Source organism: Salmo salar, chromosome ssa15, assembly GCF_905237065.1.
Source record: "Salmo salar chromosome ssa15, Ssal_v3.1, whole genome shotgun sequence".
Lineage (NCBI taxonomy): Eukaryota > Metazoa > Chordata > Actinopteri > Salmoniformes > Salmonidae > Salmo > Salmo salar.
The window spans coordinates 70,545,845-70,573,519 of record NC_059456.1 but is presented as its reverse complement, the minus strand read 5'-3'; the positions used below and the strand labels follow the sequence as shown (position 1 = coordinate 70,573,519).

General features: G+C 41.4%; 1 protein-coding gene across 2 annotated transcripts; it reads left to right on the top strand.

Moving 5' to 3' along the window:
- Positions 1-19,005: 19,005 nt before the first annotated feature.
- On the top strand, positions 19,006-27,443 carry LOC106572213 (ERBB receptor feedback inhibitor 1). Of its 2 annotated transcripts, none has more exons than XM_014146197.2 (4): positions 19,006-19,376; positions 22,121-22,325; positions 22,853-22,941; positions 24,164-27,443. In XM_014146197.2, exons 2-4 carry the CDS (start codon positions 22,228-22,230, stop codon positions 25,261-25,263), a joined length of 1,287 nt encoding a protein of 428 aa, XP_014001672.1. In that variant the 5' UTR covers positions 19,006-19,376; positions 22,121-22,227; the 3' UTR covers positions 25,264-27,443. The 2 variants fall into 2 exon arrangements, with proteins under 2 accessions (XP_014001672.1, XP_014001673.1); XM_014146198.2 differs by lacking the exon at positions 19,006-19,376 and adding an exon at positions 20,460-21,800.
- Positions 27,444-27,675: the final 232 nt, after the last annotated feature.

The following is a 27,675-nucleotide window of genomic DNA, read 5'->3' as shown; positions in this document are numbered from 1 at the left end:
GAATAGTCACTCACCTCCCTCTGCTGGATGGTTGAAGACCGCCGGAAACAGAGCCATGAACCTCTCGTGGGAACTCTTCCTCTCCCCTAGACAGCTGTAGCCCACTCCAACGCCCGCCCGGTCAGTAGGGAAGTGACCGTGGCAACCTTGGACCTCTCGGTGGTGGGGCTCCTGTCTGATGGGCGAAATAGAGGGAGCACTGGAGTAGGAAGCCAAGGCATTTGGATGGAGTCCCATCCTACGTGTCCAGGAGGGACAGTCGGGCATCACCTCCCTGAGCAGACTGCTGGGTAGGCTGGGGGGCTGGCTCACCGGGACGACTCGAGGTACAAGGCCCTCCGCTAGTTGTAGGTGAATCCTCTCGGGTGGTGTCGAGGCAGTGGAGGACGCAGAGGACCTCATCCATAGCCGCACCCAGTTGAGCCAACTGTTGACGGAGTAGCTGTCCCTGTTCACCGACCGTCTGGGAGATGTCTTTATCTTCTGCTGCTTCCAAAATTTGTGAGGCAGTATTCTGACACGTATGCGCCGGGAGCCCAGGAAGCAGGTGCAGAAGGTGAGTTTAATAATGAAGACTGCAGATAAACAAAACATGAGAAGCATACAGACCATGAATGAAAACAAACCAATATTGCCTGAGGCTACTGAGGGCTAAATAAAGGGAAGGAAATCAAGGTGATGATGAAGTCCAGGTGTGCGTAATAAAAAATAAAAAAACATTCACCATTATTTAACCAGGTAGGCAAGTTGAGAACAAGTTCTCATTTACAACTGTGACTTGGCCAATATAAAGCAAAGCAGTTCGACACATATAACAATACAGAGTTACACATGGAGTAAAACAAACATACAGTCAATAATACAGTAGAAAAATAAGTCTATATACAATGTGAACAAATGAGGTGAGATAAGGGAGGTAAAGGCAATAAATAGGCCATGGTGGCGAAGTAAATACAATATAGCAATTAAAACACTGGAATGGTAGATTTGACAGTAGATGACTGTGCAAAGTAGAAATACTGGGGTGCAAAGGAGCAAAATAAATAAATAAATAAATGAATACAGTAGGGGAAGAGGTAGTTGTTTGGGCTATTTATAGACGGGTTTATGTACAGGTGCAGTGTTCTGTGACCTGCTCTGACAGCTGGTGCTTAAAGCTAGTGAGGGAGATAAGTGTTTCCAGTTTCAGAGATTTTTGTAGTTCGTTCCAGTCATTGGCAGCAGAGAACTGGAAGGAGAGGCAGCCAAAGGAGGAATTGGCTTTGGGGGTGACAAGTGAGATATACCCGCTGGAACGTGTGCTACGGGTGGGTGCAGCTATGGTGACCAGCGAGCAGAGATAAGGCGGGACTTAACCTAGCAGGGTCTTGTAGATGACCTGGAGCCAGTGGGTTTGGCGACGAGTATGAAGCGAGGGCCAGCCAACGAGAGTGTACAGGTCGCAGTGGTGGGTAGTATATGGGGCTTTGGTGACAAAACGGATGGCACTGTGATAGACTGCATCCAATTTGTTGAGTAGGGTGTTGGAGGCTGTTTTGTAAATGACATCGCCAAAGTCGAGGATCGGTAAGATGGTCAGTTTTACGAGGGTATGTTTGGCAGCATGAGTGACGGATGCTTTGTTGCGAAATAGGAAGCCAATTCTAGATTTAACTTTGGATTGGAGATGTTTTATGTGAGTCTGGAAGGAAAGTTTACAGTCTAACCAGACACCAAGGTATTTGTAGTTGTCCACATATTCTAAGTCAGAACCGTCCAGAGTAGTGATGCTGGATGGGCGGGCAGGTGCAGGCAGCGATCGGTTGAAGAGCATGCATTTAGTTTTACTTGTATTTAAGAGCAGTTGGAGGCCACGGAAGGAGAGTTGTAGCATTGAAGCTTGTCTGGAGGGTTGTTAACACAGTATCCAAAAAAGGGCCAGAAGTATACAGAATGGTGTCGTCTGCGTAGAGGTGGATCAGAGACTCACCAGCAGCAAGAGCGACATCATTGATATATACAGAGAAGAGAGTCGGCCCAATAATTGAACCCTGTGGCACCCCCATAGAGACTGCCAGAGGCCCGGACAACAGGCCCTCAGATTTGACACACTGAACTCTGTCGGAGAAGTAGTTGGTGAACCAGTCGAGGATATCATTTGAAAAACCAAGGCTATTGAGTCTGCCGATGAGGATGTGGTGATTGACAGAGTCGAAAGCCTTGGCCAGGTCAATGAATACGGCTGCACAGTACTGTTTCTTATCGATGGCAGTTAAGACATCATTTAGGACCTTGGCTGAGGTGCACCCATGACCAGCTCTGAAACCAGATTGCATAGCGGAGAAGGTACGGTGGGATTCGAAATGGTCGGTGATCTGTTTGTTAACTTGGCTTTCGAAGACCTTAGAAAGGCAGGGTAGGATAGATATAGGTCTGTAGCATTTTGGGTCAAGATTGTCCCCCCCCTTTAAAGAGGGGGATGACCGCAGCTGCTTTCCAATCTTTGGGAATCTCAGACGACATGAAAGAGAGGTTGAACAGGCTAGTAATAGGGGTTGCAACAATTTCGGCAGATCATTTTAGAAAGAAAGGGTCCAGATTGTCTAGCCCGGCTGATTTGTGGGGGTCCAGATTTTGCAGCTCTTTCAGAACATCAGCTGACTGGATTTGGGAGGAGAAATGGGAAAGGCTTGGGCGAGTTGCTGTGGGGGGTGCAGTGCTGTTGACCGGGGTAGGGGTGGCCAGGTGGAAAGCATGGCCAGCCGTAGTAAAATGCTTATTGAAATTCTCAATTAAAGTGGATTTATCGGTTGTGACAAGAGTTTCCTATCCTCAGTGCAGTGGGCAGCTGGGAGGAGGTGTTCTTATTCTCCATGGACTTTACAGTGTCCCAGAACTTTTTTGAGTTTGTGTTGCAGGAAGCAAATTTCTGCTTGAAAAATCTAGCCTTGGCTTTTCTAACTGCCTGTGTATATTGGTTTCTAACTTCCCAAAAAAGTTGCATTTCACAGGGGCTGTTCGATGCTAATGCAGAACGCCACAGGATGTTTTTGTGTTGGTTAAGGGCAGTCAGGTCTGGAGAGAACCAAGGGCTATATCTGTTCCTGGTTCTAAATTTCTTGAATGGGGCATGCTTATTTAAGATGGTGAGGAAGGCATTTAAAAAAAATAACCAGGCATCCTCTACTGACGGGATGAGGTCGATATCCTTCCAGGATACCCGGGCCAGGTCGATTAGAAAGGCCTGCTCGCTGAAGTGTTTCAGGGAGCGTTTGATAGTGATGAGTGGAGGTCGTTTGACCGCTGACCCATTACGGATGCAGGCAATGAGGTAGTGATCGCTGAGATCTTGGTTGAAAACAGCAGAGGTGTATTTAGAGGGCAAGTTGGTTAGGATGATATCTATGAGGGTGCTCGTGTTTACAGCATTGGGGTTGTGGTAGGTTCTGGTAGGTTCATTGATAATTTGTGTGAGATTGAGGGCATCAAGCTTAGATTGTAGGATGGCCGGTGTGTTAAGTATGTCACAGTTTAGGTCACCTAGCAGCACGAGCTCTGAAGATAGATGGAGGGCAATCAGTTCACATATGGTATCCAGAGCACAGCTGGGGGCAGAGGATGGTCTATAGCAGGCGGCAACGGTGAGAGACTTGTTTTTAGAGAGGTGGATTTTTAAAAGTATAAGTTCAAATTGTTTGGGTGCAGACCTGGATAGTAGGACAGAACTCTGCAGGCTATCTCTGGAGTAGATTGCAACACCGCCCCCTTTGGCCGTTCTATCTTGTCTGAAAATGTTGTAGTTAGGGATGGAGATTTCAGAGTTATTGGTGGTCTTCCTAAGCCAGGATTCAGACACAGCTAAGACATCCGGGTTGGCAGAATGTGCTAAAGCAGTGAATAAAACAAACTTAGGGAGGAGGCTTCTAATGTTAACATGCATGAAACCAAGGCTTTTACGATTACAGAAGTCATCAAAAGAAAGCGCCTGGGGAATAGGAGTGGAGGTAGGCACTGCAGGGCCTGGAATCACCTCTACATTGCCAGAGGAACAGAGGAGGAGTAGGATAAGGGTACGGCTAAAGGCCATGAGAATTGGACGTCTAGGACATCCGGAACAGAGAGTAAAAGGAGCAGGTTTCTGGAGGCGATAAAATAGATTCAAGGTATAGTGTACAGACAAAGGTATGGTAGGATGTGAATACAGGGGAGGTAAACCTAGGCGTTGAGTGATGATGAAAGAGATATTGTCTCTAGAAACATCATTGAAACCAGGTGGTCATCGCATGTGTGGGTGGTGGAACTGAAGGGTTGGATAAGGTAAGGTAATGACGGGGAGCAGGTGTGCATAATGAAGGTTGCCACGGCCGGTGGTTAGTAGACCGGCGACGTCGAGCGCAGGAGCGGGAATAGGCGTGACGTGTGTGTGTGTGTGTGTGTGTGCACAGAACACGCTCCCGCCCACCCCAACTGCCAACCAGTGAATTGATATGCAAAGAGAGTGACAGTACATATTCCCCTATGGCAGAGCCTTCATGACTAACAATGTGTATGACGCTTGATATAGATTTATTGTAGGAACACAATATGACTCGTCAACAATATGTTACAACCATGAATTCGCATCACCATTGTTTCTTCACTAACGTGAAGGCACTAAGTATACATGTTTATGAGAAAACAATATTCTTATGAACCTGTGAGTACATTGATACCACTATCAATAACAAACTGCAAATGCATCCAACAATTTTATAGTCATAAGCCTGATGTAGTCATTGCTTGCTAGGAATATGGGACCAAATACTCAACTTTTGACAACTTTAATACACTATAAGTGAATTTGTCCAAATACTTATGACTTCCTCAAATGGAGGGACTATATACAGTACCAGTCAAAAGTTTGGACACGCCTACTCTTTCAAGGGTTTTTCTTCATTTGTACTGTTTTCTACATTGTAGAATAATAGTAAAGACATCAAAACTATGAAATAACACATTTGGAATCATGTAGTAACCAAAAAAAGTGTTAAACAAATCAAAATATATTTTATATTTGAGATTCTTCAAAGTTGCCACCCTATGCCTTGATGACAGCTTTGCACACTCTTGGCATTCTCTCAACCAGCTTCATGAGGTAGTCACCTGGAATGCATTTGAATTAACAGTTGTAGGGTTGGTATACAGAAGATAGTCCTATTTGGTAAAAAACTAAGTCCATATTATGGCAAGAACTGCTGAAATAAGCAAAGAGCAATGACAGTCCATCATTACTTTAAGACATGAAGGTCAGTCAATGCGTACTGTCGCAAAAACCATCAAGCGCTATGATGAAACTGGCTCTCATGAGGACCGCCACAGGAAAGGAAGACCCAGAGTTAACTCTGCTGCTGAGGATAAGTTCATTAGAAAACAGTACACATAAAGAAAAACCCTTGAATGAGTAGGTGTGTCCAAACTTGACTGGTACTGTACATACCACTGATTATTTGCTCATGTCATGACCTAATGTCATTGTCTACAGTGCTGGGAATGTCGATGTGAGTGATCACACTTCTAGTGTGAGTAATCCTAGCTACGTCACAATGTCTACATTACCAGTAGAACCACATTTCATTTCTTGAAGCAATTGACACAATTCCTACATGGCTGTGACAATATACGTGGGTGGGTATAGTGTAAACAGATTAAGTCACTAAAGAGGGATAGAATCAGAGGAAATACTCTAGCCTGGCTCAAGTCAGGGGCTTCTTTGGGTCAAAATAGTATTTGTTGTCATTCAAATATTATAGATTTGTTTGATTTAGCTTGCCCAGCAAAATGGAGCCAATGGAATATTCCCAAAAGTGCAAAATCAGTCAAACTGTCACGCCAGGCAAGCTAAATCAAGTACCTATTGACCCAGGTCTGTATGTGTGACGGCTGCACTGCACAGTAAAAAACTGCCAAACAGATATTATTTATAATTTATACACAACACTCACTTTGCACTGTCCACATGGCGATACACTAACACATAATATATGAATAGCAACGTGACAAATATATTTTGTTTCTTATATCACATAACTTTATCGCAGAAATTCGAAAACGCAATCTTGACATTTGTTAACAGCTTTTCTTGAATGCCTGCTTCATAGTTTTACGTTAACAGTCACTGTTATAATTTAACTTAATCATCTAACTTTATCATTTAAACATTATCATTATCAATAAACAGTAAAAGTTACCCATAATGTCTTCACCTCCATGTCTCTTCAGAGTTACCAGTGTTATGATACTGATGGTTTGTCGAGACTCAGGTTTGTACGGTTGTGGCTACCAGTACAGCTCTATCTAGTTGTCACGTCCGGGATAATAATTTTTGCTAAACCTAACCCTTATATTTTTCCTAATCTGCTACGCTAATTCCCCTAACCTGCTGCGTTGTTCTCATAAACTGCAGCGAAAAGTCACTTCTGTCCGTAGTAGGTTAGGCTTAGCTAAAATGCTACTGCTGTCAACAAACCATCAGTATCACCACACCGGCAACATGTACCCGCAGCATGAATGCCGGTTGTGTTCTGGTAAAGGAATACTGAAGTACGAATACTGAAGAAGGGATCTGGAGAAATGTTGGGAAATGCCACCCCTCTATTCACCACGGGGGAATTAATTTCCCTTAAAGAGTTTAAAATAGCTAAGTAGTTTGACACATTGATGTTGTGTACTAATGCTAAAATAATGTCTGTATTTCAAATCTGATCAGTACATAACATTTTTATATAATGTTAGTCTGTATTTAAAATCGATGTTTGCAGACTTCCCCCTTCAATCTGAGAATGGAACTGGCTACTCCCAAATTCTCTGTGTGTAGTCCCCTCTGGTGAGTTGTATGTTACGCTCTGTTCCTGAACCTTATCCTCAGTTATTTTTTAAATTGAGGCTTTTGGGACGGTCTGTTTAAAAAAATATATATAAATCGTTTATATATTTTTTCATTTTTTTAAACACTTTAAAGCACTTTGTTCTACTTTTAATTTGTATTTTGCAAATTTGAGAAATAAAACCCTTAAATTGTTTGCATCCTATCTCAGTGTTTCTCGTTCCCTAACATTATGTAGGCTACATATATGGTAAAGTAAATACTAGAGAGCCCATTTGCGAGAAATGTCATTACAACATTGTCCAATTCTGTCCAATTTTGTTGCCTCAAACATTTTTCCTCGCTATAAAAATATTGCATACTTAGACGTTATACAAGCATCATTACATTTAATAAAATCCAGGTGGTAACAAATTTGGCAGACAGAGGGAAAGGTCTATGGTGAGGCAAAGGGAGGGCACTGTGTAATGTAGGCTACGTGCTTGTATGCGTGTGGGAGGACTTGGAAACACTAAGGGCTCAGTGGTTGCCTGGTTGACTCATTTAAAATACTGCTGCTGACTCAGTTGCCTGCTGTGCCTCCACACTAACTATGTATCAGGGTGTGTGTGTGCCTTTGAATGTGTTTATGTTGATACATACCAGCACTTAGGATGGTTACAATTCACAGATTCCCCTCTATCCTCTCTTTACGGTATAATATTGCCGTTGAATATTCTCTGCAAAGCTCATAATTCAATGATCCACTTTGTCATGCACTGTACCAATGAACTCTGCTGAACTTCAATTGCCAGGAATGGATACATACTGTACACTCATACCATCTGCTATTCATTGATTTAGCTTTCTGCCAAGGGAAAGATATTTCCAACTCATTCTCCCTCTGTAAGGGATTGAACAAAACGAAAGACAGAGCAGAAAGAAGGGAGGGAGAAAGGGATGAGGGGAGCTGTAAAAGTGTAAAACATGGTTCTGTCTTGTTCTGTGACTCAACAGGAAGTGGAGTGTGAGGTGGATGGAAAGAGAGGGTGGGAGTGAGTAGGTGGGAGAAGGAAAGGAGGGAGGAGGGGGTGCGGCTATATTTTGTAATGCCTCTGGATTCCAAAACAAGTTCCTGCCAGAGAGAGAGGCCAGAGGACCTCAGAGGAAATTTGTGGGCCGAAAATACATAGACGTCCCAGTCACTGCTCCCCTAACTTTATCAGATGAATACATACAACAGAACTTCACAAACACTCATACACAAACACACACGCACACACACAAGCACCACCACTATCACATTCACCAGGAGGTGATTTCACACGCTGTGTACACACTGTCACCCTTTTCCACTCACAGCGTCCCTGAAGGAAAAGAAAACAAGTAAATATAAAAATGTCATAGTATGATGAATATAAGCATTTGACATTTTACAAAGTACTTTCTGTATACAGGTAAATGAGGTAGAACATAACATGAATGTGCTCATCATATTTTCAGTGTTGGTGTGGAAATACATTTTTACTTTCCAACTCACTCATCATAAGCCTACATATCTCTCTTGAATTAATCCCAAATAAGCCTATCTATGTCTCTCTGTCTCCCCACTCGCCCTCTCTTCCTCTTTTTAATTGGGAGTACTTCAGTAGTAGTAGCCCCATTAAAAACATTGTGGATCATACAAGAATGCCAGTGTGCTGGAGTTTCTTTTTCCCAGTCTTTCACTGGTAAATTAATGCACTGGGCCTTTCTCTCACAATGGGCTGCGGAAGGCCTCCTGCTGGGCCTGCAAACCTTCTGCCCTGGCCATGGCCTGGAACTACGGGTAGGGAAGCTGCCCAGGCCTCCAGTGCTGTATCCTGGGCAAACAGCAAAGAATCACCCCTTTCATTTAGGAGATCCTACTTAAACTCGCTTTTCACAGTTGGCCGTCACCATGAAATAATTTGTGTTGTGTTAAAATCACTTTAATCCATGCCCACTTCCTTGCCCAGTTGTTTAGTCACTGACTCACTTTGTTTCACCCTCTCTCAGCATCCTGTGAAAGTATGTGTATGTGTGTGTGTTTGTGTATGTAGTCTAGTGCTAATCTTTTCATTTCCAATCTCCTGCTGGCAATTAAAACAATTATCCTTTATTAAAAAACATACTCTGTTCTATTGGAATCCCAGGATTACGATACGGACTGAATACTCTATACTTTTCACTAGGGTTTAACTACCAACTTTTTATACCAGCCATGGAATCCAGTGGTGTATTCATTACGTCTTGCAATGGAAACCGTTTATCGTTTATGAACCAAACAGAAGCAAACAGAACGAAACGTAGAGGGACCTATCTGAATTTGTCCAACAGAAACTCTCATTTTTGTTGCAAACCGGTTTCCGTTTGGAGTAAACGATTTATGTTGCTAAACATTTGTAACAGACAAAACGTTTTGCAACAGAATCGGCGTAATGAATACATCCCTGTATACACTCACACAACACAACAAAATGATATAGAACCATATTTCAACATTTCTAACCACAGCTGGCCATGATTGCAAACAAATGTGTGTAACTGAAATGCTGTATATGCAGTACAATGCCATTTATACTGGTTGAATCAACGTTGTTTCCACAACATTTCAACAACAAAATAATATATGTGAAGACATTGAATCAATGTGGAAAACTGATTGGGTTTGCAAAAAGTCATCAACATAAGGGAATTTCATATTTTTTTCACCCAACTTTTAACCTAAATCCAATAACATGTCGATATTTTTTAGGTTTTCATTTTGTATTCACGTTAGTTGACAACTCAACCAAATGTAAATCAAAACTAGACGTTGAACTGACGACGTCTGTGCCTAGTGGGTTTTCCCATCTTCATTAAAGTTCCCTCAATATGATAGAGTGCAGTGTTCTGATTAGGTTATCCGGTTGAAATGACCAATGCATATACACAACACAGACACAGAATATTGGTACACTTGTGTCATCAACTTTAAAGACTCGATATTGTTACAGCCCTAATGCATACAGCATAAAGTGCTTATTCACAACTTTCATTGGTTCAGGTATATCAACCCTATTCCACATCTGTGGGCTACCGGAGCTCTTCTCCCACCTCCTAGTTGACTCGCAGAAGAAAAACAAACATCATCCATCCTCTGTCCATCCTCCTCTTCCTCCCCGTGGTTGATGTCTCAGCCCGCCACCCTGCTGTGACAGCTGTTCTCTTCTGGGTCAAGGTCAAAGGTCAAAGGTCATGGTATAGCCCACGCATACATCTAAGGAGTCCAGTTCCTTTTCATGTTGGACCAAAGCAGATATGCCAAGCTTTCATTCAGCCAGGCTTATTTCATGAATAGTTTAGTTGGATAGGGACAGATACGTTCATGTGAATGACACATTGATAAACAAGCATCCGATTGTTCAAGCCTCTGTTATTGAAATCACACCGTTAATTAGTGCATGTGTCTGCATTTTGACATTGTGTGTATGTGTGTATTTTGACATTGTGTACTGTATGTGTGTGTGTTACCATGGGGTGACAAACCACTCCCTCCAGCTGACCGCTTGATCATTGGATGGTTCGCCACATGTAAAAAGGTGCTCACTGATTGGATATGACTCAAATGTACCAATTCTTCTTTAGTACAACAACAGGAAGTACAAGTTATCCAGCTGTCCAGTCAGGTTCCACTGCTTAAACAAGATTGGGCTCTATGATATTGCCCTGGTATACATGTTATTATTTGAGTCATACTGCAGGTGTGACATGGCTGTGATTGGTTGGATCTCCCTAGATCTCCCAGTCAGATACTGGTGTGTATAATGTTAATTTAAAGAAAATGCACAATGAATAGATACGATACAGGAAATATAGCTATGAATTGGCATAAGACAAATAATTTCCATAATTAATTACATATTTCATCAGCATATCAATTCTAACTAAAAAAATCCCACAAAAGTGGCACTATTGGATGTTAGCTACAACGATTAGGAAATGTAAGTGGTGATAGTGTTGGTGAGAGGAAATTAAGACTGATAAGCCAAAACCATTTAGCAGAGAAGCTCTCTGGCGCGGTAATGTCATTACCACACCACCACGCTAGACCATCCCTACAGCAGCCCACCCTCCAGAGCTCACAGAACGGAAGAACAAGTTACAGTCACCTGGCTACTCTGGCTAGCATCCTCCCCAGAGCGTAACCCGAGGATGTAGGCCTACGGGCAGACATCAGTAAACACATAAAGGAGAACTCAATAAGGAACATCTGAGAGAGAAGGAAGTGACTTGTGAGTAGAGGGAAAGACTATCAGGATATTCAGTTTACAGCACACTGAGGAATAGAGCAGTTATTCATTCAATGACTGGGTTGCCATATTGGTAGCACTCCTGGAATGATTTGTTCTTAAGCTTACTTTATTTCAAATAAACATACAGTACAAGTCAAACATTTGGACCCACCTACTCATTCAAGGGTTTTTCTTAATTTTTTGTTTTCTACATTGTAGAATAATAGGGAAGACATCAACACTATGAAATAACACATACGTATTCATGTAGTAACCAAAAAAGTGTTAAACAAATCTAAATATATTTTATATTTGAGATTCTTCAAAGTAGCCACCCTTTCCCTTGATGACAGCTTTACACACTCTTGGCATTCTCTCAACCAGCTTCGTGAGGTAGTCACCTGGAATGCATTTAAATGAACAGGTGTGCCTTGTGAACTTTTAGTTAATTTGTGGAATTTCTTTCCTTCTTAATGCATTTGTGTTGTGACAAGGTAGGGGTGGTATACAGAAGATAGCTCTATTTGGTAAAAGACCAAGTCCATATTATGGCAAGGACAGCTGAAATAAGCAAAGAGAAACGACAGTCCATCATTACTTTAAGACATGAAGGTCAGTCAATGCAATAACTTTGAAAGTTTCTTCAAGTGTAGTTGCAAAAACCTTCAAGCGCTATGATGAAACTGGCTCTCATGAGGACTGCCACAGGAAAGAAAGACCCACTGTCTGTGATTTATTTAGAATTCAAGGCACACTTAACCAGCATGGCTACCACAGCATTCTGCAGCGATACGCCATCCCATCTGGTTTGCGTTTAGTGGGACTATAATTTGTTTTTCAAGGGCTAGTTGACCAAGAAGGAGGGTAATGGAGTGCTGCATTAGATGACCTGGTCTCCACAATCACCACACCTCAATCCAATTGAGATGGTTTGGGATGAGTGAAGGTAAAGCAGCCAACAAGTGCTCAGCATATGTGGGAACTCCTTCAAGACTGTTGGAAAAGCATTCCAGGTGAATCTGGTTGAGAGAATGCCAAGAGTGTGGAAAGCCATCATCAAGGCAAATGGTGGCTACTTTGAAGAATCTCAAATATAAAATATTAATATTATTTTGATTTGTTTAACACTTTTTTGGTTACTACATGATTTTATATGTGTTATTTCATAGCTTTGATGTCTTCACTATTATTCTACAACGTAGAAAATAGTAAAAATAAATAAAAACCCTTGAATGAGTAGGTGTGTCTGTCACAAGCGTCGATGAAAGGGGACCAAAGCGCAGCGGGTAAAGTGCTCATCTTCTTTTATTATTTAATAAAGTGAACACTTAAACAAAAATAACAAACCGACAATCAACAGTTCCATAAGGCACATATGCTATACCGAAAACAACCACCCACAAACCCAAAGGAAAACACAGGCTGCCTAAGTATGGCTTCCAATCAGAGACAACGAAAGACACCTGCCTCTGATTGGAAACCATACTCGGCCACACATAGAAAATTAACATAGAAAAAGAAAACTAGAACATATCCCCTGGAAACAAACAAACCCCAAAACACACAGAAACAACACCCCCCTGCCACGCCCTGACCATACTACAATGACAAATGACCCCTTTACTGGTCAGGACGTGACAGTGTCCAAACGTTTGACTGGTACTGTATATATAACACACATAGGGCAGGGTTCTAGGACCTTAAGCCTAGTCCTGGCCTGGACAAAAAAAATGATATATCAACAATGATATTTCATCCAGGGCTACATTTAATCTCTGGGTAAGGAAAACTGATCCATATAGGGAAACTGACCCATATAGACCTCAATTTTGCGAAGGACAATGATTCATCTTGTGCTCAAGAGGAGGCTTTATGAGAGAAAAAAGCAGTACATTATAAACACATACCAGGAAAGGGATAATACGAACACTGGAATAAATTGATAAGTGAGTAAGTAAGAACGTAATATGGACATTAGTCATGGCCCTCATCACACAGTTTAGTCACAACCTTTGTGGCACATTTCCTGGATTCTGATTGTGACATCGCCCATTGAGAATGAGGCGGATCACTTCAAGTGGTCATGAAATAGTGAAATGCCCATTGCATACTATACACCTACTTTACACAATACCATTTGATATCGCAAAGGAGAGGTTTGAGTGTAGTGGAGTTGGAATGCAAGGCTGTGTGGACATTGTTTGCTTAGGAGCATACAGTTACGACTATCAAGGCTCAGGAGAAGATGCAGACAGTTTTGAAGTAACAAAAGTTTATTACAAAAACAGGGGGACAGGCAAACGACAGGTCAAGGGCAGGCAGAGGTCAGTAGTCCAGAGCAGAGTCTGAAAGGTACAGAACGGCAGGCTCAGGGCAGGCAGAATGGTCAAAACCGGGAAAGCTAGAAACCTGGAACTAGAGAAAGACAGGAGCACGGGAAAATTGCTGGTAGGCTTAATGAAACAAAACGAACTGGCAACAGACAAACAGAGGACACAGGTATAAGTACACTGGGGATAATGGGGAAGATGGGCGACACCTGGAGGGGGGTGGAGACAAGCACAAAGACAGGTGAAAAAGATCAGGGTGTGACAATGACCATAAACTCCTATCTGTCTCATCCTATCTTAATCCTATAAAGGTTCATTGTCATGTTTCCCACAACATGTGACCTACTTTTTGCTGGTGAATGAATTTTACTTTTAGGTTTTTAATTTTATTATTTTTCAAACATATTTCAATAATTGAAGAGTTTCTTTCCAAAACGCTATATATCCATTTTCAGAAATGTTACATGGTTAGTTGTTATTGTTTAAAGAACTTATGGAAGGGATAGGTGTTTTTTTTAAACTATCTAATCATAGCATGGGGTTGTTGAATGACAGACATGTGTTTCTTTGAAATCTATCACAGAGACAAATAATCATGATTTTTTCCTAAATGCTATACTGTATAGCCGCCTCACTCTAAGAGAAGTAAGTAGTACTGCTAGGTTTTACACAGCAAATGAAACAAATAACTACATTTTTATAAAGAACTGTACAAATGATACATGTGACATCTATATATATATTTTTATTTTTTATTTTTTATGAATCAGTACAGTAATATGAGATCTGTATGTAAAACATTTACATTTGACATTTTAGTAATTTAGCAGATGCTCTTATCCAGAGTGACTTACAGATAATGTCACGACTTCTGCTGAAGTCGATGCCTCTCCTTATTCGGGCGGTGCTCGGCGGTCGACGTCACCGGTCTTCTAGCCATCATTGATCCATTTTTCATTTTCCATTGGTTTTGTCTAGTCTTCCTACACACCTGGTTACAATCCCATGAATTACATGTTGTGTATTTAACCCTCTGTTTCCCCCTCATGTCCTTGTCAGATATTGTTTTGTTTGTATGCTCGTGAATTATGGATTGGTGCGCGGCAGGTTCTTGTACCCACTTTTATTTTTTATGTACTTTGGTTTTGGAGTTTTGTTAAACGCTATTAAACTACTCCATTTATACCAAGTTCGATTCTCCTGCGCCTGACTTCCCTGCCACCTACACACACACACATGACATTACAGATAATGCATTCATCTTAAGATGGCTAGGTGAGACAAATCAAATACCACAGTCAAATATACAGGATATGACCTTTCCATTCAAGCTCAACAATGGATATACAGCATTTTGCAAAAAAACAAACAGATTTTAATACACACCTTGAATCTATGAATTGAAAATCTGAGAACAGTAATATTTTACACATACATGAAGGTACCCATAGGCAATCATTTCTGATGAAGAAACACAAATGTGAAAAATTGGTGGATATAGTGTTTTGGAAATAAACGTTTTAATTGATTTGAACGTACTTTAGGAGTCTATTTGACTGGTAAGTGTATTGAGATCAAGTTGGATTTAATGTTGCAAAATGAACGTTTTCCCTATGTCACGCTCTGACCTAGGAGAGCTGTGTTTTCTCTGTTTAGTTAGGTCAGGGTGTGATAGGTGGGTGGGCATTCTATGTTTTGTTTTCTATGTTTTGGCCGGGTATGGTTTCCAATCAGAGGCAGCTGTCTATCGTTGTCTCTGATTGGAAGCCATACTTAGGCAGCCTGTTTTTCCCTTTGTTTTCGTGGGATCTTGTTTTTGTGCAGCTGTATGTGAGCAGCCCCAGAACGTCACGTTTGTTTCAGTTTTCACCTGTTTCCTTGTTTTGTTCGAGTTCACAAATAAAATATGTGGAACTACCAGCACGCTGCGCCTTGGCTAATTTATGACAGGGAATACGAAGATAGCACCCGTGACACCCTACATGTTGTTTTCTCATAATGTATTTCTCTTAACAGCACTAACTGTATTAATTCTTAATCACTGCATTAGAACTTTTACAATCAGATTCAAGGACATTATTTAAATATCACTTATAGTTAAATTCAAAGTTCATCCCAGTCATATAAAGTCCGGTCCTGGAAATGTAATTGTTATGTGTCATGTTTGTTCATAGGTGGTTTCTCTATAAGGAAACTCCTCTTGACATGATGTAATGAAGCCAAGCCTACACAATGTATTTACCAGAATGGATGTGTACAGTTGAACACCTTTAATCAAGACAGCTGGGATATTTCACCTCCTACACATGTCAGCATGGCTAACTGCCAGCCAGTAAGAGAATGAACATTCAACATTCCTACAATGTGCAGATTCTTGATTTCATGTTGAGCTTTATTGCTAAAAAACCTAAAAAACGTCTCTTTGACTTCAAACAGTTCAGACCAACTGTTTGAAGTCAAAGTGCTTGAAGATTTCTTCACGGCAATCTATCCATCATAAGACTTTGATGGAGTCGAGGAAGTTGCAAATGGGGGATCTGCATGGCACAAACAGATGTGAGGGACAGAGGTCTCAAAGCAGGAAGTGACTCGACCTCCCCCTGTGGGAGTTCAGTTGGGCCCACCCCATACCGTAGCTACAACCCACAGAGCTCTCAGTGGAATGGCCCATTGTTAGAAACTGCAGTAGGGGGGAACAGGGGGAGAGGACCAAGCCATATATCATGCATGTCTGTTAATGTCCTCTCACTAAGTGGACCTCAAGATCCATGAGATGATTAAAGACTTAGGCTAAAATTCAATCAAAACTGCATGGAAAAATGTTCTGCAAAAAATTGTTGATTAAAATCAAAGTGACTTCATATTACTTCCAACAATTTATATTTGCCAATAGTTACCTTGATATAATCTTACATTTTAATGGCACATGACATGAAAACAGGCATTTTTCCAGAGTGCAGTTTGACATCAGTGCCAGTTTGATTGATTGAATCCAGCCAAGCCTTAGAGAATAGTTATGTTGTGTTTAGGCGTTGAGTGCTCCAGCCAGTGGGCAAAAACGGTTGCAATGATGATGTCATTATGACATCTTTTTATGGTCAGGTTGTGTAAGGGTTGTATAAGAAATGTTTGTTATTAACTTATCTGGTTTTTATATGGTTATTTGACTGATAACAACCAAAATATAACGTCTTTCCAATAACATCTTTATCTTGTAATGAAAAAAGACAAGATACCTGGTTATAACAGAGATCAGTTGTTTGTAATCTGTTATATGATGTCTTCTCAACCACAAAACCAGTTTACAAGTCCCAAAAATATTTTTTACTGGTTGCTAAAAATACATAAACAAAACTGCCAAACATCACCCGCTGGGTAATAACCAAAGTACTGGTTGTTTTATTAGGAAAATAATCATTATCCTAGCAGAAAGCTTGGCAGAAAGAAGCCCAATTGACGTGGAGGTCGCAAAGATGCTTTGATGACACTGCAGATGTGAGCTGTTCAGTTACTCAAATCAAATCAAATGTTATTGGCAACACACACATGGTTAGTGTAGCGAAATGCTTGTGCTTCTAGTTCCGACAGTGCAGTAATTCCACAACAACTACCTTATACGCACATATGTAAAGGGATGGAATAAGAATATGTACATATAAATATATGGATGAGCGATGGCCGAGCGGCATAAGCAAGATGCAATAGATGGTATAAAATATGAGATGAGTAATATAAGATATGAACACATTATTAAAGTGGTATTATTTAAAGTGACTAGTGATCAATTTATTAACTAAATACTGTGTGACATTAGTGAGAAGAACTGACACAGATAGACATGACATGTCTATTTCACACTTCAAACTGTCAAACCACCAGATGATTCTGCTGTTAAGCTGTTGTGCTGCTGGAGCATTTGCAGTGGATCTGTATAGTCACTCTGTTCCTCTGCAGCCTGGCTGCAGGTGCAGTAAGAAATGTCCTTATATGGCAGTTCCTGTCTCTATGATGTCAACACATCAAACTCCTGGCCAAAAGGAAGGGTGAAGGGTTAGGTGGGTAGTATGTGTGTGTGTGTTTAGTTTGGTAGAACAAAGTTCATGGATATTATATTGGTCACAACAACAGACAAGTTAGTTCACACAGAGGTTTCCAACCTGCTCACATGGCCCTTCCACTGTATCTTTATGGATCACACACATTGTACTGTACTTGTCTTGTAAACACTTACTCACACACACTCGCCCAAAGCCACCCACACACTCGACCATGAACTTCCACCCACACACTCTTGGGTCCCCACACCCTCACTCCTACATTGTTATTTGACTTGCAATAGAACTTCACTTAATCAATGTCCATACTGTATTTGTGATGATGAGGATTTCTGATGGAAGTACTTTAGTCAAGGGGTCTCTTCACAGTCCCCAAATCCAGAACAAATTCAAGGCAACGCAATGCACAGTATTATATAGAATAGGGATCATCAACTAGATTCAGCCGCAGGCCGATTCTTTCTTGAGCGGATGGTCAGGGCGCCGGAACATAATTACAAATCATTTGTAGTCCACAAGAAGCACAAACAGATGTAATATTTGACTAAAACAAGAATTCCAAACGATCACATATATCTCTCTATAATGCATGGGAATACTTTGGAACCGATTTCCGAAATTAAAATCACTTGATATGCTGATATGCTGGTGTTCTTGCAGTCATTTATGTCCAGAAAACTTGGGGGGACCAAATAAAATCACCCATGGGCCAAATTCAGCCTGCAGGCGGCAGTTAGCGAACCCTGATATAGAGCTATGATCATTTGGAACTCCCTTCCATCTCAAATTATCCAAGCAAACAGCAACATTTGCTTTAAAAAACAAATAAAACAACACCTCACAACACAACGCCTCTCCACATCTGACCTAGTAAACCTAGATAAGGAATATGTATAGGTAACGTGCCTTCAGAAACTATTCATACCCTTTGACTTATTCCACATTTTGTTGTGTTACAGTCTACATTCAAAATTGATTAAATTATTTTTTTTTTCTCACCCATCTACAGACAATACACCATAATGACAAAGTGAAAACATGTTTTTATAAAAATGTATTGTGACTAAAATACAGAAATACCTCATTTACATAATTTTGCCAATTTCTTTCAAATGAAGCAGCACCCTCAGCACCCCTACTTCCCGAATGCTGCCTTTGGCGTTGGCTAATGGGGATCCCAATAAAATCTAAATCTAGACCTCATGTGGTGGTAAACAAAGTTGGTGAATGGTGATAGTACCTACAGTCATCAACACCTCGTCCCCCACTGACTGAAATAAATGTTAATATAAATTGGTACAATCGAAAACTACTTATTAAACTGTAGCCTAATTACTCTGGAACTGTTTAACACGTCAGTGTTATTAACATGTCATGTCCAGTTGACCAGTATTTACTGTAGTGTCCTCACAAGATAATCGGGCCTCTCCTGTTGGGTTGAAAAGTTTGTTCCAAGAATCCCCGCCCTCCTTTGCTATGCTGGTGTCAGAAGTGTCCAATTGGTGTCAGAAGTCGGACAGGTTACTATATGAGACTATTCTGGGTGGTAGCCTGTCTTTACACCTCGGAACAGTGCTGTATTGGAGATATATCAAAGAGAGAGGATAGATACAAGTAACTGGAAATAAGAACTGGTCACTTTAAGAGCAAGGCGCGGGTGGAGCAAATGTTCAAGCGTTGACCCATGCTTATAAAAAGATAGAGAAACCGCGTTGCTGCGAGCAAATTAATTTCCCGAGCGAATGTTGTCGGAAAATATATAGCACGTGCACGTTTTGTTGTCGTCAGCAGTCGGCTAATAACTGGATCGACCTGCTAGAAATCGAAGGAGCTATTATACTACGAAACCTCTACTACACAGCAGCCTACTTTGATGGTAAGTACCCTACTAAATTCATTTACAATGACAGTATAGTAGCACAATATTACAATCAAATAGGCTGTTTTAACCTAGTAGGCTACTATGCTATAGCCTGCTGCGATTGAAATGAAAGTATTGTGTCAATAACAGACACTAGCCTGTTTGTGAATGAGAAGATTATTAGACCAACAGGTTTATTATTTTTTTTTTTTAAAGTTATATCTTAATACTATTGTCGGAAATAAGCGATTAGGCATTTAGTTGTAGCCTACTGTGTCGCATACCATGTGTATCCTGTGCAAATGACAAATAAACTTGACTTGAACACAGTAATGGTATAATGTAGAGGGCCTCTATTTGGGAAATAATTTGCACCTGAGTCACCGGTCAGCTGGGAGAGTCTGCCGGACAGGGTGTGTTATTCTGTTCGTGCTTCTTTACCTGTTGCATAGGTAGAGCAGGTTTGGGAACATTTGACAGTGACAAAATACATTTTATTTCGTCACAGTATACGTTTGACAGAAATGTATAATAGGAATGTTGCTATTGACCTGTAATACGCCATGATAATAACACGCCTATTATATTAGGCTAGGCCAGGCCAAATATAATATTAAAGTGCCATATTCTGGTCTTGTTTAAATATATATATTTTTTTATCTATATTACCTTGAATTTTCTTTGCTTTGCTCTTTTGCCACTTTATAAAACAAATCACAGTATTGTAGGCCTAATTGCAATATGGGCTCAATGAAAAGAGAAAATAGTATGACGTAGTCTGATGAAATTGAGATAGTTTTAGGCTTGAATACGAATAACACCCCTTAAGAACTATCAGAAGTGAGTTACTCCATCTTAAAATATAGTTTATATTGGTGTAATATTGCACAAGCGATCACCGTTCTCCACTTTTCTCTTTGCTGCCAACCTTAATTTGGGCAATAGTCCACAAATGGCTGAACGCCAGAGAAGCTTGATATGTGATGGATAGCATCATTTACACCTGTTTCAAGGAGGAAGAGTGAAAGGCCTATCAATGGTGTAATGTTTACAACCCCCCCCCCTTATCCTACAGCCCCTGATAAACGATAAACACATATCTCTTCTAATGGGCTTAGTGCTAACCGTGTTTTAGGCTAGTTTCCCCTTCCTCAAACGGATCTCTAGATGCCAATGGCGGGTCATAATCTCACCAGGAATCTCTCTCTCTCACACACCTCTGCCATCCCTGGATGTCTCCATGGCATGTCTCTGGCCTGACCTCATGGGAGAGTTTGCTGGGATTCGCAGGCCTCTCTCCGCACAGCCAAAACACAAAGGGCCATTCATGGCCCAGAGTGGCCCCATTCATGACCACTGAGTTATTTGCCGGTAGAATTCCTTATTGTTTGGTTTCTTGCATCTCTGAGCTCTCTCTTGACATAAATTACACAGAAGGTTGTTTCTTGTACTTAAAGGTACATAAATGTTATGTCTTGTCTAGAGAGCGTTCCATGGATGGTATATGCATACGCTTCCCACACCACACGTTAACCGACTTTTCACCATTACAATTATAGTTCAAATCCCCCTTTCTCACACTGACACTTGTTTACATAAAGAGCAGCTTTTCGTAAGACCATGACCCGTTCGTGGCGCAAGGAAAGGGCCTAGGAGGTTGTGTAGCATGTGGTGACACTTTGTCCGGTCTTCCTCCCCAGTGGACTTGTCATTATCGATACTGTTGTCAGCTGTCAGTGTTTTGAACTTGGAATTGAACCTTTTTTTTCCTGGATACTATGAAGACTATGTTCAAAGAAAAAAGTTGACAAGAACACCTGGCTGTACAGCTCTGAAAAAAACATGTTGATCTCTGTGGTATCGGAGACATTCACTTTTTTCATATGACACATGGAAAGTACTTGAACTGTTTGCCAGTGGCGCTCTCCTCCTAACCAAGTAGGTATTTACTGTGTGTGTGTGTGTGTGTGTGCACGCTTGTATGTAAATGTTTGAGGAACTTTGCGCACATTCGGCTACACGCACGCACACACATGGTAAAGCGTGTGTGTTAGTGTTGGCGCACTGTCACACTGGGAGTGTTTGTCATTCCAGCGTCACAGGAGCTTGTTGCACAATGGCCTCTGTTGAAAGGGCTCTGTTGTGGCCCCTTGGTGTGGGCCTACGCTGCAGCGCTGCAATAAGAATGACTTCAGAGTACAGAGAGCAGAGCACAGCCTCACAGGCCTGGGAGGAGAAGAAGGAGTGGAGAAAGTCCTTAGGCCTGCCCACTGTTGACCCAGAGGTTGTGCAATGCAACTCCATGCCTCAGTCAGACTCAGTCAGGCTCTTTGAGCTGGATCTACAAAGGAGAGACACACATGACAGGCTTAGCTCAGTAAAGCAAGGCAAAGCAACCGCTGGTACAAGGAGTGTAGTGGTTAGGTTATGGTTAAAGGGGTAAGAGGTTATGATTACATTTTATTGGTAATTTATTTGGTGTTTTCAGAGAAATTACGTTGTCAAATGGAAAGTACATAGTTTAATAATTACTTTGTTGTTGACTGGATTTATTATAACAAGGCACACTATGTATTTAGTACCAGGTAGCTTACCTGCAAAAATACCAGGCAAACGGAAGCTGAAACAGACCTGTGAAATAAATGGTTAGCAAAATGGTTAGCAACATAGTTGATGAACACTTGAATGTTTGCTTATTTCTTCTCACTATCTTTCTCTCACCCTCTCTCTTTTCCTCTCTCTCTCACTCTCTTATTCAGGTATGCCAGCTCCTAACAAGGAGACAGGATGACTACTACTGGTTGGCTGGACTGCAGTAAGCAGATGGACAGTGTCTCTGTGAGGACTGGGTGCTCTATGGATCTACATGTACTTGTCCGTTAGGAGCAGCCTGCCTTCCCCCAGTCTCTGTCACAGCATGGCCCGAAACAAAGCTTACTGGGGACAGCCACATGGCACAAACAGGTGAGTGGGTAACACTTTACATTAAGGTACACTTTAAGGAATTATTAGTAGTTTTTTTTTAACATGTAGTTGAGAAATACTTGATAATCAGTTGTAACGTCATTGTATTCACAGGAATGTCCCTGTATTGATGTGTAATATTGTTATTACTGTTGCAATAATATATATATTTTTTTTAATCATTCAAATTGTGTAATCGATATTGTTATATTGATGCTTGTCAAATATTGACACACATAGTATGGTTATTGCAAAAATGAGAATGGGTTTAGTGTAATCATGTTACTGAAGGACGAATCCTAGCTAGCGTCCAACTCTCACAAAAATCCTGCATTGACTTCTCTTTGAGTTCATTTGAATTACGTGCGGTTGTCTGAAGTTAGAATTCGGACTCAAGCTTAATGCATACATAATGCATGACATTACAGCCACAATGACAAGTGTAGGACCAGTCTACATACTGTATCTACTATCTACATGGCCAAGTGTTAAATTCAAGCATTCTTCTGTGTGTCATTGTGTTTCAGCCTGTGCTTTAGCCTGGATGCTGACGACGCGATGGAACACAACTTGAGAGATCATCACCAACACCACACAGTGTCCCAGGGCTTTGACAGTGAGTGAAATACTTTTGCGGCAGACATTTGCAATATTTTTGCACTAGCAAAAACAATTCAATTCAACCAGTCTGAGGCTGCATTTACACAGGCATCCCAATTCTGATATTTTTCCATCAATCAGATCAGTTATTTTGCCAATAATTGGGCAAAAGATCAGAATTGGGCTGCGTGTGTAAACACACATTTCCCCAGTGTCTTTGTTTACAAAGTACTTCCTACTGTGGACATGCCATGTGTCTTATTTAGAAAAGTGAACCTTCCACTTGTGGCAGTGTCTACCTAGGATTGTTTCTGATCCAAAGCTGTTCTGTTGTGTTTTTCGACAAATGGAATTTAAATTTTATTTGCCACTGCGTTAATACTAGATTGTAGATTTGATTGAGCCTAGAGTTGAATTGAGTCTGATCAGACCTAGATTGAAATAGTAGTTTGTTTTTTTGAGCTTTGCCAAGTATAATGGCAACAATGGAATAGTCCCAAAAGCGGAAATGTAGGAGGGGTTTGGTTCCATTATGCCTGGTCAGCTAAAAGCTAAATCAAGTTCACCTAAAGTATTTGAAAGAAAATAAATACTGCTTGGACCCAGGTCTGCTGTAGTCTACACTGGGCTCAGGGATGGGAGAGAGGGAGGGCTGGAGCAGAGAGAAAGGAAGAAGGCTATCTCTCGCTGTCTGGTCACTGGCTGTCCCTGAGCTCTGTGGCGGAATCAGAATCGGATGTTTTCATTGGAGGATGTTGTTCAGGAAGCTCCAGAAGGTTATGGGAAGCTTCTTAAAGATTGTCACTTGCGTCGCTGATAAATTATTCGTCAACTAATCTGGGTGTTGTTGTGGCTGATGTTTTACAGAGAGCAGAGCTTCCTCTCAGAAAGTGGTCTGTCTGTGGAGGACACTCCTTCCTTGTGATGGAAATTGATGCTCTCTGTATCATTTATATGTAGTGTGGTTGTGTATTGTACACTATTGTTGAAGAAATTTGGCTCAAATCTGTTGTTTTGTGGGAGGAGATAAGAGTGAAGATAATATAATCCTAAGGCTAAAATGTTTCTGTTTTCTATTTTCCATATTCAATAATTTAATGTTTCTCCTTTGCTCATTCTCTTTTAATTTGACTGTAAATTGTGAGTATTAAAAACATTATCAGATTCATGCTGTTTAGCAAATATGACCCTTTCATTCAAGTTATGTTGAATGTTCTCTCTATTTGCTGTCTTTACAGAGAAGATTCCCCAGCCCCACCATCCACTGTACTCTAGCAGCCATCCCTTGACCTCTCAGTCCACTATGCCCCGACCTCCTGAGGGGGACCAGGTGGTCCCCTCCTTCCAGAGACTATCAGTTTACGAGCAGGGTCCGTCTTGCGGCCCCAAGCCCCTGCCCCCTCTCCCTGACCCAGAGGATAACTCCTCAGATGAGGCGGCGGACAGCGAGGTGGAATTCTTCATCGACGAGAGGCGGCACCTACTCCCCCAGCGCTGCTCCACGAAGGCCCTGGCCCTCCACTATGGAGCCACCGGACGACGCAGCTTCAGGGGCTGTGGCCAGGTCAACTATGCCTACCTTGAGGGGCCCCCCGGGGCTAGCGGCTCGGCTAAGGGTGGAGCCCAAAGTGGAATCCAGGAGCAGCAGGCCCAGTTTGGGGGACAGAGAGGGCCAGGGGCCGTGGTGGTAACGACGAGGGACATCTCTAGCAAGCAACCCGATCGGCCCCAATGGTCCAAGCTGCGGCGCTCCCACTCGGGCCCTGCAAGCTCCTTCAAGGCCTCCGGCCTGCGCCAGTCGTGCCACCTTCACCTTCACCACCACCACCATGGCAGCTACAGGGGCCACCCCCAGCTGGACAAACCTGAAGTTCCTCCCCGCATACCCATCCCCCCACGCCCCTCCAAGACTGCCAATTGCCACCGTTGGTCTGTTGCCGAGGACCAAGACAAGGACAAGCCTCCCAAAGTCCCTCCCAGGGAACCGATAGCGTCCCCTTGTGGCTCCTGTTGCACCCCTAGTCCCAAGAGCCTCCCTATATACGTGAATGGGGTGATGCCCCCTACGCAGAGTTTTGCCCCCAACCCCAAATATGTCAGCAAGGGCCTCCAGAGGCCACAACAGCAGCATAGGGAGTGGTCCACTGGGCCCTTGGTGGGCCCACGCTCCCCCTGTATCGTGCCCATCATAGAGGATGGGAGGAAAGTCAGCGCCACGCACTATTTCCTCCTACCCCGGCGGCCATCCTACATGGACAGGTTAGAAAGGTTCTTGAAGGAGAAGGAGGCAGACGGTGTCCAGCAACACTCCCAGCTCAGAGTGGGGTTGCCAGAATAGGCAGAAACTCCCTGTCATCATATAGAGCTTCAGCATTGCGGGAAGCTTGAAGACTGACCCCCCCACACACTAATGTGCATCTTTAATTGCACCCTATTCCCTATATAGTGAAAATAGGGTGCCATTTCGGGACGAACCCTTAGTCATTCAGTCTAGGGTGGTACCACTAAAACTTTTGCCACCTCACTTGATGCAACAAACAGAATTTTCGCAAAGATAAACCATAGATGCCTGGAGGCTTCAAGTGTCAGATCTGTACTGTCACTGCATTCAAGCAGAAAACAGTGTAATGGATTGGTATAAGGTGGTCTTTGTTGTGCTCTGTGAGTAGTGGTTTGTTAAATGGTATGGGTTAACTGAAGACATGCATGTGGAACATTTGTTGTACATTATTTTGCAGTTGAAAGACCAATCTGTTGAGGGATTCATTTGAAGGTATCGGTTTACTAGACATGTTTAGTGTTAAACTAATCGATCTAGGTCTAGTTGGTCCCTACTGTTCATGGTTATGTGTAAACTACTGTAAAATATTCTACTCAATGTGGGGAAAGGTCTATTTATAATATTCCAAATCTAGGGAGTATGTGCCCACTAATTAGCTGTTCACAAATAATATGTATAGAAATCGTCCCTTTTCAGCCAGAGTCGTATTAACTAGTCACCAAATGGAAGAAAACCGACTGAAACAGGGAGGGACTACCTGAACTTGTCCAATAAGAAACATTCATTTTTGTTTTCTGTTGGTAAATGATTTGCTAGTGTGTGCACTGATGAATATGACCCAGTATGACCAGAGTTGGATGTCACAAAGATTTCCCCCCTAATAGGCATCTGCCAATAACAGATTTTTACAGTGGATGGCCTTGACTCAGACATTTTATATTTTATTCATTTAGCAGATGCTCTTATCCAGAGCAACTTATAGATACATCTTAAGATAGCTATGTGGGACAACCACTTATCCCAGTAAGTAAATGTTTCCTAAACAAAGTAGCTATCAGCAAAGTCAGAGCTAGTAAGAGGGGAAAAGGTCAAGTGCGAATGTTAGTTCACGAAAGGCATTTTTTGGGTGTTGTTTTGTTGGCCTTTGCTGTACATCAAAGTTACCCCACAATCTATGTGATTACATTAAAAGGCCCAATGCAGCTGTTTTTATATCAATATCAAATCATTTCTGGGTAACAATTAAGTACCTCACTGTGATAGATTTCCATTTAAATGGGCAAAAATTGCTTCTTAGCGAAAAACTATTTCTCAAGCAAGAATTTAGCTAGGGCTGTCTGAGTGGGGAGGGGAAAATCGAAAACTAGCTGTTATTGGCAGAGAGGTTTGGAACTCTTTCGGAAAGCTGAAACCCACTGGGTACTGACATCAGTTCAATGTCTAGTTTTGATTTACATTTTGTTGAGTTGTCAACTAACGTGAATTCAACGTGAAATCAACTAAACATTTCACTGTGTCATGGGTTTAGGTTAAAAGGTGGGTAAAAAAATAAATACAAATCCTTTACATTGATGACTTTAAAAACCCAATCAGTTTTTTGAGTTGATTCAACGTCATCACATTGAATGTTTTACAAATAACTTTGATTCAACAGGTTTTCACCCAGTGGGAACTCCCAGCCATGCAAACCTGCTGATTAGAAGCTCCTGTGTAGAATGTATTTTCAACCAGCAACTATCAGGAAAGAACACTGATCACATTTTTTTTTTTTTACTTTTACAGTGTTAGTTTCATCAGCTGTTGTACAATATGATATAAAACACAGGGCCTTTAACAATTTATGGAGATTGGGTCGCTCCTCCATTTCGAACAGCTGGTCTGTTTTCAAGTATTACACAAAGTGAATGTTGTGGATTTTTTGGTTCTATAAATAAGTCTCTCTCTCATAATTGTATCTACTTTTTTCATTTAACATTATTTATATTATCATAATTTGGCCAAGTTTAACTCTTGATTTCACCTCACAGTATTTTCTTTGTAAATGTATTTGAAAAGTGCCTATATTAAAGGGAGATAGAATGAGGGTGTGATATTAGTTGTGTTGGTTACACTTCCCTATACAGTGATTTCCCACCCAATGATAACCAGGTAAATACTATGGATTTAAATCTGTACTTAAATTGTTATGAGTTGGTAGGGATACTTAATATGATCAATGCAATTAACATGGAATATAATTCATTATAGTATTTTTTAAGGACTGTATGTATGGTGACTTTGTAGTTTGTACAATTGTGTATTGCAGCATACATTTATTTTAAGGGATAGAGCATGAGATTGATAACCATTTTGATTAGCCAATTTCATGACTTCAATTACCAAACTATATTATTTCAAATGGATATGGGGTATTTACCAAGTTTTTTTTTTGGGGGGGGGCTATGGAGGTGCTGTAAATGAGAGTGTTAC